The 13,232-nt window shown below is 42.0% G+C and overlaps 1 protein-coding gene across 6 annotated transcripts in view; it reads left to right on the forward strand.

Annotated features, from left to right (window-relative positions):
* Positions 1–13,232, forward strand: part of CEP128 (centrosomal protein 128) — a 305,103-nt gene that overhangs the window by 241,543 nt on the left and 50,328 nt on the right. For all 6 annotated transcript variants that reach the window (XM_081859123.1, XM_081859125.1, XM_081859126.1 and 3 more), the window contains one exon: positions 11,348–11,397. In XM_081859123.1, the coding sequence (XP_081715249.1) occupies positions 11,348–11,397 (50 nt within the window). The remainder of the gene's footprint in view (positions 1–11,347; positions 11,398–13,232) is intronic.

Below are 13,232 nucleotides of genomic sequence, written 5' to 3' on the forward strand. Positions count from 1 at the left end.
GGTGTTTCCGTGCGCTGCTCTGGTTCGCCAGAAGTGGCTTAGTCATGCTGGCCACATGACCCAGAAGCTGTACGCCGGCTCCCTTGGCCAGTAAAGCGAGATGAGTGCTGCAACCCTAGAGTCGTCCACGACTGGACCTAATGGTCGCGGGTCCCTGTACCTTTACTCCAGAGAATGAAGTTTTAGACCCTTTGGAAGCCCACTATGAATGGTTTGCAAGGTACTTTGAGGGTAAAGCTGCTTGTCTTTGTAGCAATCTGAATGCCATTTGAGCCATTTCAAAATGGGTTCAAGCCTGGTAATATGACTGAATGGGCATTGGTCAGCCGGAATATCAGCCAGACACTGTTTCTGTTGTCTTTTTGGTACCTTCCAATTTGAACAAGCCTTTAAAGTTGATAACTTTCCTATTTTGCATCTGTATTGGAATCGTTTGTTTATTTGTTTTAAAAGAGAGAGAGCCAGTGTATTGTAGTGATTAGAGTGTTGGACTAAGACCTTGGAGACTGGAGTTCTAGTCTCCACTCAGCCATGAAACTCACTGGGTGAGTCACTTATTGCAGCCTAACCCAGAGGTTTTCAACCTTTCTGAGTCCACGACTCCCTTAACCAACTACATTCTTTCTGCAGCACCCCTGCTTATTCAAGTCTCTCCCACCTTGGGCATGTCAAACCCCTTTTCTGCAGTGACTACCTGCTTATGGAATGCTCTTCCCAGCGAGGCTCAACGGGCACCTTAAATGATTTGTTTTTGTTCTTATTTTATTATGTATTTTTCATTATTATTTTTTTAATCTTATCATTTTATGTTTGGAACCGCCCTGAGACCTACAGGTATAGGGTGGTATACAAATTTAATAAATACTAAAATAAAATCCAACCAATCCATTCATGTTGAAGGCTTTTTTTACCAAAGGTACGTACCTGACCAGAAATTGAAGATAACATTATAAACTGAAGGTGCCATCTTGAACATTATGGAATGGTTGTGTAGTCATTGTACTAAACAGACAATTTCATATTGTGCAATGGGTAGCAAAAACCGAAACCACAGAGATTGGTAGTCCTAGTGGCAGACAGGAAACAGTGCCCTTTATTTGAGGACATGCGGCAAAGTGCGATTTGTGGTTGCCGTGATATGAGAGTTACGTGGAAACATTTTACCTTTGTTTAGACTTTACATTGGTTCTTGGAAGTATTAAATGTGGGAGCTTGGTGACCCTTAGCTGGTTTTCTGTCTTATTGTGATATGATCCTAGGAGAAGATTATCATCTTCTCCCCACCTCCATTCCTTTACTCTTACTTAGAAAATAAACATAATGAAAATTATATTAAACAACCAGGTGTCTATGGTTTGCTCAGTCTCTGTTATTTTGCAATTCATTTCTCTCGCCGTGTTCTTAGAAATACATAGAGCTGCACACACACACACAAAATACAAAGCAGAGAAACATTTTTAGTGTGAACTTTTGGGCAGATGATGGAAACCTTTTCAAAGCTTGCTAAACCTGAGAGATTAAAGAGCAAATATAGTACGTTCTGTTCCCCCAGCTTCAGTAAATTGTTTCTTTAGGGAATCAACAGTGAATACAATTCGTTCTGTCCAAAGCTTGCAAGCCTAAATTCCATTTCTCCTTTCCTCCCCGCCCAACTTGCCGTGATTGTATGTGCTGCTGCTCCAGGCTAATGCAAGCAAAGGAACAAATGTTTGAGAAGTGTGGTTTGAAAGTGCAGTACCATGACAACTGGAGATAGTGACGGTATCGAAACAAGCTATGGGAGCTTCTGTTTGAGGCTTGAATGTGCAGCCTGAAATGTACAGGGCAGAAATTTAATCCACTTTTGGAGGTTTTCAGGTAGGGTAGAGGCAGAAACAGCAGTAGGTCCAGGCATCTTATTCATTCACTTGATATCATTTCTGTTCATTGGTGGAAGTGCTACTGGCAGAGGAGATAATAAAATGAACTATTTCATTCCTTACACTGATGAGCACTGGGGGGTGGGTGGAGGAAGCTAATTAAAATCTATGAAAGAGAGCAAAAAACCCCAACCCTTTAAAGATAGACAGTGCAAGGTGGGCAGTGTTAATACAACAATTTGTTAATGGAGTAGGCAGCTGCAATCAGTATTAAAAATTACTTGAGGCTTTTTATGTTTAGCAAAAGCTACTAATTAAAGAGAGCAACGACCTGTGAGATTGGCCATGAAAACCATTAGCCATCTGAATATAACTCCAAAGAAAACATTAGCTTCGGAGGTTTCTCCCAGCTGTATCTTCCAGTCACACACTGAAAATTGTTTCACTTTATTAGTTATTTTCCCTCTCTTTCAATAACGGTTGCCTAGTCTTAATTCTTAAACGTTAAAATTAAAAGTGAATTTTTAATTCTCATTAATAACAAAGGATTAAAGCCAAAGAAATAGTAATCCTCACATGTATTCATAAGCTTTATTACAGTAATGTTCTGACAGCTGTTTTAAGTTGTGTGTCTGGTTCTGAGTTTGTGAGCTAACCCCACCCAAAATGTTGTGTATAGGAGATTGCTATTGGTAGCTTGCTTGTTTGTTGACACTGTGTGGCTTCAGACATTCTAAAAAGTGCTGGAACAGGAAAAAGGGAACTTGCACGTCTCTCCCTTCTGGGAAATTATTATGCTTCAAATGTACGTGTGGGCGTGTGGAGAGGCAGGGACATATGCTATGGAGGAAATACGTGAGCTCCCTTTTTGAACCTTAACAAAGATATGTGAAAAATTCATTTGAGCTTTCCTCTATGGTGCCTGTTGGGACATGGCTCTCATGGCATGAGCTTGTTAGATTACTAACAAGAAAACATAATGTTTCAGTAAGGGTGAGATTTGGATTATATTGGAGTTCTATTAATACAAATAGGAATGCTATGCTATGTTGTGTAATTTCATAATAGAGTGCTTGCTAAGAGTTTTGCAAACCTGATCAGGAGAGCTTTAAACTGAATCCTGAGGGGGAGAAACATAATATTACAGACGACATGGAAACACCTGATACCGGGGATAATAGCCTCATTAATGCACTAGCAACTGAGGTGGTACTACAGAAACCTGTTAAAGGGCATGAAACTGCAAGAAGGAAGCAGCTGGAGGGAAGGAATCTTGGTTTCAGTTGCCTCTATACTAATGCACAGGGTATGGGAAACAAGCAAGACAAATTTGAGTTCTTAATGCAGGATAGCAAATATGACCCATTAGGCATTGCTGTAACTGGGTGAAATGAGACACATGACTGGAATGTATAAATTGAGGGGTATAAGTTCCTCAAAAGGACTAGATCAAACTGGAAGGCGGGAGGAGTAGCACTATATGTAAAGAACGTGCACACTTGTGAAGAGATCCATGACCAGGAAGGGTCCTAGAACAGATAATTAAATGGCCAGTCTTTGAGCACTTTGATGGTCTGTGTTCAAAGAATGTGTGGATGGGTAGCAAACACATTTGTGCTGCCATGTCCCCATTGTTCCTGCCCTCCCTATCTCAGCATCATGCTTTCAGCATTTCAGAACTTTGTGTTGAATTTGTGAAGATTGGAAGTGGGTTAGAATATTTGCATCCCTCTTTGTAGAAGAAGAGTTTGGATTTGATATCCCGCTTTATCACTACCCGAAGGAGTCTCAAAGCGGCTAACATTCTCCTTTCCCTTCCTCCCCCACAACAAACACTCTGTGAGGTGAGTGAGGCTGAGAGACTTCAAAGAAGTGTGACTATCCCAAGGTCACCCAGCGGCTCATGTGGAGGAGCGGAGACATGAACCTGGTTCCCCAGATTATGAGTCTACCACTCTTAACCACTACACCACGCTGGCTCTCCAAAGAGACTCTCACAGTGACCATCAAAAGCTTCACAGATATACTCAGAAATAACATGGTGCCAGGTTTATTCAGGCAGTATGTTTTTTCCTTGCTCTTGGCCTTCCCTGGTGTCACTAGCAGCTCCCACTGAGGTAGAGGAGCCAGATCTTCTGGCGGCAGTGGTGGTGTGGCATGGCCAGTGTGTATAGCCGTCCTTCATGTGCTCTCTGAATGTGAATAGACCTAACACATTAGTAGGGCTATCGGGAAAAAGCAGCAGTAATTTCAGACTTCCCTTTTACTTCGCTCAGTCCGTTTAGTGTCTGCTTACTGCCCTCAGCGTTTCCAACTCTACTTCTTCCCCTAGGCCCACTTGCAAGCTGTATTCTCTCCCATATCCCCTTTCAACACCAAAAGGAAAGAAACTTAACTTTGGAACCAACTTCCTCAGTCTTGACCTCAAGGAACTGATTATGGTCTGTGAAGGACCAAGTTGCTCCAAAGGGATGAATAAAAATTCTGGAGTCCATTTCTTTGAGAAGGGTGGAAAACACATTGCCTCCTATCATTTTTAGCCCTGGTCTTCAAAACAGATGTTTGCTGGGTGCAGATGAATCCCTTTGTCCAGGTGGCTGCAAAGAACAAAGAGCCTTTTCTAAGGCAAGGAAATTAGAGCTGTGGGAAGGGGAGTGTGTTAATTGTACAAAACTGCTGGATTGAGCTTTAGGAAACCAGGACTGGGATTTGAGGGGAGAAAGTGTATGTTCTCTAGTCGTAACACACTTGCCAGAGAAAGGAACAATGTTTGATTTGCAGAAGGAGACCTTGCAGGGACTTAAGGTTTACGTGGGAAATTCCATATTGCTTTTCTCCTTAATTCCCTGGGAGTGGTGGGCTGTACTTATGTGGTGGAAAATTAGAGGCACTCTTCATCTGCTCAGAGAGACTATACTCCTGCTGGCTTCTAGGAATGAGTCGGGCTACCAAGCTGAAACATACCGTATTTTTCGCCCCATAGGACGCACCGGCCCATAGGACGCACCAAGTTTTTTGGGGGGGAAATAAAGAAAAAAAAATTTATTTCCCCCCCTAGGCGCTTGCGGGGCAGGCAGCGGGGAGAAGCGCTCTTCTCCCTGCCGCCCGTCTGCAGACCAGGTCTGGAGACAGCGGGAAGACATGCTGTGCCTCCGCGCTGTCCCCGGAGCTTGCGGGGCTGGCTGCGGGGAGAAGCACGCGTTTCCCCGCCGTCAGCCTCCAAACCACATCGGGAGACAGCGGGATGGCGGCGTTCCGCCTCCCCGCTGTCCACCGACCTTGTGGGGCTGGTGCTGCGGCTCTCCTGAAGCCTGGAGAGCGAGAGGGGTCGGTGTGCACAGACCCCTCTCGCTCTCCAGGCTTCAGCGAAAGCCTGCATTCGCCCCATAGGACGCACACACATTTCCCCTTCATTTTTGGAGGGGAAAAAGTGCGTCCTATAGGGCGAAAAATATGGTAATTTGTAGACCCCTGAATATGGTTTATGTTTATCAAGGGCTCAAACATCAAAAGACAAATGAAAGAATCCCCTTCTCAGGATTTTAAAGTCAGACTCTCATAATTATATGGCCTGATTTGTGACTGGGTGAACATTTGGATATTCAAGGCCTGAATACTTCCTCTGGAACTCTCACATTGTTTCTTTTGTACACCAGAGAAGCATGTAATCCTAAGAATAATTTGTTCTTCCAACATGCTTGTAAAACCTTTTTGAGTTGTGCACATGTTCTAGCTAAACGGTTTAAATGCATGCCAAGTACTGTTTGCGTTAGATTTGTTTGAAGCATATCCCAACATTGTTTTGGTGCCACTGCCGATTGTATCTCTAGGTGTTACAATAGTACCAACTGTGCAGACCATCCACCAATTGTTATCCTGCAGTGTAAAACAGCACTTCCCAGAGTTCACTTGCTCTCACTACATTCTGTGTAGTTTTGCAACAGATCGATTATGCAGCCTGGAGCCCAGAACTGCAGTTAATGCAGAATGAAAATTAGTTTTCCTAACATGGTTATAGTGAAATGGCTGTACTTATAGCACAATTAAGAATATTTTAAGCTGTGGGTGGAACCTTTTTCAGTTCACAACCCCTCTTGGATAACCTTCTAGGCTCAATGTGATGGTGGTGGGTGGGGCCAGAGAAAAAAGGGGGCGGAGCAACAGAAGTGATTCTTATCTTTGCACAGGAGGCTATATTCCTGTTGTTGTTGTTGCTGCTGCTGCTGCTGTTGTTTCAATTTATATGCTGTCCTTTCTCAACAACAACAAAAATCCTGTACAGGAAGATATTACCGTGGGTTAACTGATCATATGTGTCTGTCTATAAGTGAAGCCTACTGAGTTGCAAAGATTGCTATAAGTAGGCATAGCAAACATTGCATATTTGTTCCAGAAGTATCAACTTCTGTGGTGACATTGTCTGCCACCTCCTTCCCTCCTCACACAAAAAAGCATTTGTAGTGACATGCACCCAATCATAAGGTAGCAGAATAACTACATCCATTGTTACATCTACTTTCTGGCCTGGTCTTTGGCTGATTTTAAAACGATGGCAACTGCTATATTTTTTCAGTGGCTTATGGTGCCATGTGGCAGGCTAACATCACTTATGGAAAATGTCCTGTGTTATGGAAGTATACAAAGGAAGAACTTGCAATTGACATCCTTTAAAACAACAACAACTTTGCTGCAGTTTTATGCCATATGTGCAATGGCTGTTTTGCAGTGTACAAAAGCTATTCAGCTTTCCCCAGAATCCACATGTTCTCGCTACATTCTGCTCTGTGAGGAAAAAGCCTTGTGACAGAATGGTTCTGTGGACTGAAGCCCAAAACTGCAGTTATGCAGAATAGTACCTCTGAGAGTCTACTTTGTCAGCTGCAACAGAAATTCTGGCAACAAATGCCCTTTTCATTTGACAGATGGAACTGTGTAGTTGGCTTGTGAATCTATAATTGCTCGATAATTGCCTTTCGGGTAATGTGTAGGTTGCATATTATAAATACATTAAAATGGATTAAGTACAAGAGATATCTGCTGCCCAGAGTGTCAAATCTTGCTAAAAATAAACGATATAAAATATAACCAAAGGTAGGGGGGTCGCAGGGAGGGTTACAGTGGGATTCCTCAAAGTTATGTCAGGAGTAGAAACAGAAATGTTAGACGTTCAGGAGAGTTGCTTTATTTTGCTCATATACCAAGTCCACTTTGAGCATTTCGGCATCCGATATATGAAACCCACTTCGTTCTTCAAAGGAGCACACCCATTGCTGCCATTATGTCTGGTGAAAACTAACTTTGGGTCACCGTTCAGCTTTAAAGGGTCTTCTCTGTGACCCTTTCATGAGATGTGGACATCAGAGTTGTAACCTCATCTATGCTTTCATACCCCTTTGAGTTGCCAGTTCATCAAACTGACAGACTTGAGGAGAAAGTTTGCCTGGATTGGGAAGTAGCCATGTAGGCCAGCTTGGCATGGAGTCTCTGCTTGTGTTATGGACCTTCAGTCTTGCAGCCTTATTTTTGGATGCCCAGAAACAAGTTTGGATTTTTAGAGTTGCAGAGGTGTTGAAATTAATGTGAGTTGTCAAAGGAATGTGCATAAATGGCAACAATAAAAATTGACAGCACGAACGGGGAAATGCATACATTGTCTGGTCAATATGTAGTGTCTCCAATTTAGGATGAAGAATTGAATTTCACCTCTGGGGTTTGTACATTACTTGATCAATGTGCTTAGCTACCAAGTGCATATTGACCAGGCAGTGTACAAACTTTCTTGTTTTTATGATCAGTTTTATCGACCTTCTCTGTGCTTTCGTGTGAACTTGACAATCACTAGTGATTGTCCACATTTCTGAATTCAGTTAACATTTAATCCCCAATTTAGAAAGGGACCAATCTTGGCATACAGTGCTACACAGACATAAATTTTCTCCTAGGAAGAGATAATCTCAGAGAAGAAGAACACCCACACCCACATTTTTATTTTTATAAGTAAAACTAGGAAGCACAGCAGCTTCTTGACCCGTTTTCTAAATAAACATTTGTGCTACACTTCAGAAATGTTAGTATATATTGCTCCCCTTCTTTCCTGTTCCTTCTTTCTGTCCTTCAGTTCTCCAGCCATTCAAGTTCAGCATTTTAAGAACAAAAGCCATTATTGTCAGCATTTTAAGAACAAAAGGATGAGAGCATAAAACGTTAGCCCTGCTAGATCAAACCAAAGTCCCACCTAGTACAGCATTTTGTTCCCACTAGTGGCCAGCCAAACCCCATAGGTAGCCTGCAAGCAGGATATGAACAGCACAACACTCTTCTGCTCATGTTCCCCAGCTACTGACGTTCTGAGGTGTACTGCCTCTGGTGCAGCTATTATGACTCCTAATCTTTGATAGCCTTATCTTCCATCAATTTGACTAACCGCCTTTTAAAGCTACCCAGGTTGGTGGCCGTCACTCCAATCTTGCCATAGCAAATTCCATAATTTCCTATGAACTGTGCAAAGATGTACTTTCTTCTGTTTGTCCCGAATTTCCCACCGTTCAGCTTCATCGGACGACGCTTGTTTTAGAATTATGAGGGAGGAAGAAAATGTGTCCACATCTACTTTCTTTTGGCTTTATTCAGGGCTCCTGTATGTTGATTGATAATGTTATGATATACTATCTTTAAAAGTGGACATAGATTTTCCCATATTGACAGCACAGGAAGAATTGAGCAGTGCAGCCATAAAATGAAAATAATTTCTTATTCATCCAGTACAAAGAGGCCTGTTTAAAACACATGTACCAGATTAACTGCTGCAAGAGGGTAGGGTCTTATCTGCTGAATTTGAGAGAGTTTGAAATACATTCCAGGTCTGTTGCCAGCTACTGCTTGCTCAGCGTCCCTTCTGAAATGAATAGGTAGGTATTTTCCATTCAGGTCCTAGGGAGCAGCTGTTCCGCATCACAAAGTACGCTATCACAATTGGCACAATTTTTAGCAGCCTCAGCAATGAGGTTTATGGATACCAAATTGAACTGCTTCTTAATCAGTTTGGATCAAAGTTACAGCATATTAATGAACAACCCATTTTCTGAAAGCAGAAACTGCTCCTATCTGTGTCTCTCATACGGGGCATAAAGGATAAAGGAGTCCATTCTCTAAGTTTGCTCATCTGACTCTGTTTGTGTATAGTAGGTTCACAGAAAACCGAACTTTGGAGGGTGGGTGGAGGTGGGGGGGGGGATAGAGCCACTCAGTGACCTGTACAGTAGCTTCCCACATAGTCAAGACTTATGATGGGATATGAAAACCTCATTGATTTAGTATTTGGGAATTTGTCTGCCGACTGTCATGTTGTTTCAGTGTCTGAGACAAACCACAAAGGGTATCCGTTCTTCTGGAATGTTGTTTTTAATTCTACCCCACAAGTTTCCTGCCATGATTTCTGATCAGAAGGAGATTGATGCCACAGTTGGGCTAACGTCTTAAGTTAGCCTGTTAGCCAGTTGGTGGCAGCAGACCAAGGCAGAAGCTTAGGTGTCTTAATTATTCACAAGTTAAGTCGTAACTGAAGGCAGTCTGCTAGACAGTGGCCTGTTTTGTGCATATTGTAAGATGATTTAAAATATGATCCCGTATTTTCCACACAAGAATTGGCTGTTGATTTTGGGTGAATTTGGAAAGGGGATTTTTATATATATAAAAAAATCCAGCTGAAGCACATGTGATTTGTTTTGAATAGCCTCAGCTCAAGCAAGGGATAGTGCTTTCTTTTTATGGGTATAATAAAATAGGAGAATGTGCTGACAAATGTTTTAAGAGCCTGTTCAGTGGCTGTCCTTTTCAACTCCTACCAATTTGTTGCGCCTTCCTAAATATTAATCTTGTTTGGAGGATGAAGGAGCTCATGCTTACACTCAACTCTGTCTGCAGCAGATATACAGAAATATTACCTGTGTTTAATAGTTTGTGGTTGTTAATTCTTAGCTGGGCTGTTAGGGATTTTGATATCCAGGAAAATAGTGGAGGTGCTCCATACGTTTAAAGATAGTTGCAGTACGCTCATTTTGTGCTTACAGGATGTGATGCCACTTACCCAGAGTTAAACAGCTCAAAGGAAAGAATAGCAGGCTTCTGTCGCTCAATATTTCATGATCTGCGCAGGATCTTTGATAGTGGATCCTGATATTATCTCCAACCATAGTGGTCAGATGCCAAAAGGCTAGCTTACTGTATTAGACTGCAATCCCTAGTGTTCATAAATGTGTTCTGTATTCTTCTCCAGTGGTAGCTCCCTGCACAGTTTACTTGTATGAGCTGCCAAGCCATTTTTTCAGTAGGCTAGTTCGCTTTATGATGTAGGTTAGAGGTAGAGAGTCTGTGGCCTCCTGATGTTGTTCTACTCCAACATTGCTTCATCCCTGTCCATTGTTCGTGCTGGCTAGGAGCTGACCTGCTCTGGTCACAAGTGAAGTTTCTAAATTTCTACATTCTGACTTGCAAGCTCTAATTTAATGAATCTTTCTTCCATTTTCTTCCCACTGAGCAAATGGCATGGATTTCCATACTTAGTTGTGGGAGGATAGAATATAAATTTGAATATTTTTGTGATTAAATGTATGCTTATACACAGCCTCTGGGATTGGTGGATTAAAATAATCTAAATAAATAAATGACAAATATGCTTTCCTCCCTCCTGGTTAGGGGGAGACATGTCTGACAACCTATATTTAGCTTTCTACATATAATTCAACTACTTTTGAAGAAAATTATAACTTTTGTTTTTACCCCAGAATGAGGTGTTTACGTCAGCTGTGCAAATATTTTTGCAATGTCTGGAGCCCTTCATCTTTTACTTGCCCCTCCCCTCTTCCTCCCCTCCCCTGCTGCTTGATGTCTCTACAGGGCCCACTCTTGTGGCCTGCTCCACAGTATCTGATCAGCCAAGATAATCCTGCTTTGCTCTTTTTATCATGGAAAAGAGCATCTTGCAGCGGAACAATATTACTGTGTATTTGGCCTTAAAGGTCCATGAGAAAGAGAGCCCCCAAGCCTCCATAGAACAACACTGCTGCTCCCCCATCTTAAGAAAGAGAAGTACTGCACAGGGCTGTTGCATTTGCTGAGGTGGCGTGGCAAAGATGCCCAAGAAACAGGGCACCACCCGGGCCTGGTTTCTAAAGGAGTGGGACCAGTAGTTGGGAATAATAGCAGGGAAGGAAGAACCAGGTACAATTTCTCAATCAGCGACTTGCTCAGAATCAATTGATGAGCAAGTGAGTGGCACATCTGGCTTATAATTATAAGTACCTCTAATTTGGAACTCTGTTTACTAAATTCTAGCCTCCTGTGAGATAATGAGGCTGATTTTCTGATTTCTTTTAGTTTGGGAATGGTTCAAGTTTGGCAGCATTTATGTACCTGTTCATTTGCATCAATTCATAAGGCACATTGTTTCCTTTTTCTTGACGTTCTTTTTTTCTTTTTTGAATATGCAGATCTACTGGAGAAGACTCTCAGGAAGGAGGAAGAAATTGGTGCTCTGCAGGTATTTTCGTTTATTTGATTGCAGTAGCCTTCCAGCAGAGGAAAGGCTGCAGCTCAGTGGTATAACATACTGTCTACACATGGAAAGTGCCTGATTCAGTCGCTTTAAAATGTGATGGCACAAGGATGGAGAGACCCAACATGAGACACTGAATAGATGGTGCCTGTCAGGAAATACAGTTCTGGGCTGAAGGACTCGTTATGTGGCAGCTTCTCATATTTTACCTTTTAACCTTTGCACATTATGTATTCATAATTATGACTATCCAGAATTGTCTCTCTCATGAACCATGCTGTGGTTTGACAATGATGGCTCAGCAGTTGGATTGTGTGGGTGTAGGTTGTTGATTGCCAGCCAATAATTAGATAATATAGCCAACCCAACCAGCTTACCACATCTCATCCTGTGTTTTTAGAATCTGCTGTTTGTCTGATCTACACACTCTGTAGCCACAACTGAAACTCAAGCCATGTCTTCCCAAAGCCTGTGGACAGCAGATCCAGCCCATCAGCAAAAAGAGGCCTCCCCCCACACAGCCAAAGCTGTACTTAGTGTGTCTATTTTGGAAGTTCATATTTTTAAATTGGTTACTTCGTGTTGATGATACATATTCATAAGTGGAAGGTAGTAAGAACTAAATAGAGAACTCTCTTCTGTAGAGAACAAGAAAAGGCAGTTTGAAGCAGGGCTGGTGTTGTATCATGCTAGAAGGAATGTGTAAATATTTTATTGCCGAATACCCATTAGATTTATTTGGACTATGCATTGCTGGAGGAAACGGGGCATTAGCATAATGGGTATGTGTGTGTTTGTGATATTTGATATTGTTGCCGTTTTTTTGGTGCTCCAGTTCATGATTGTTCTGAATTTTCTGTTTCTTCTGTAATGTAATGGCATCTTTCTATTTTGCATCATCCACATTTATAGCTACTGCCCACTCCTTTATATGTACAGTGGTACCTTGGTACTCAAACGGCTTGGCTCCCGAACAAATCGGCTCCCGAACGCTGCAAACCCGGAAGTGTGTGTTCTGGTTTGCAAACATTTTTGGGAAGCCGAACGTCCGACATGACTTCTGCGGCTTCCGATTGAGTGCAGGAAGCTCCTGCAGCCAATCAGAAGCTGCGCCTTGGTTTTCAAATGGTTTCAGGAGTCGAATGGACTAAGTTGGATAATCAAGGTACCACTGTATAATGAAAATCTTGAACCTACTTGCTTTTGTAAGTATTACTGCATGCCGGCATAAATTCACTATAAAGAAATTCCAGCAGAACTTTGTTTTTCCCTGTGCAAAAGATGTGCCTGTAGCAGTTTTCAACATTTGCTATTCTAGGAATCACATCTAACCCCAGCCTGTTACCTGGGGCCCACTTTATTTTGTTTTTGATGCCCACACCCACCTCTCTCATATCCTGGTTATAGTGTAAGGTCTAAGATATGGTATTGCAAGTTGCAAGTTCCCAAGTTGAATCATGCCACTGCCTTTAACTTGGTGATCTTATTTTTTATTTTTTATTTTTGAGAATGCAATTTTGGGCTGTCAGAATTTTTAAATTTATTTTTGCTGAAGTACAGGAATATGAATTCAATTTTGGTAAACCAGTTTTAGTCTGGCAGGATTTGTTGTCTTAAAACCATGTGTATTATAAATAATTCCATTGCCCTTGACGTTCTTTCTTCCCCCCGTTTTTAATTTTCTGTAGTTTGGCCTCTTCTGTAGTTTGGCTAATGCTTAGAAAGCATGTGCAATAGGGGATCAGGACTGTATTGGTTCGTCTCTACGGCAGGGCTCTCACCTCCGTGCCTGACATTCATGCAATTTCACATTTGTTAAT

This window comes from Podarcis erhardii (assembly GCF_964252035.2).
Source record: "Podarcis erhardii genome assembly, chromosome: 1".
NCBI lineage: Eukaryota > Metazoa > Chordata > Lepidosauria > Squamata > Lacertidae > Podarcis > Podarcis erhardii.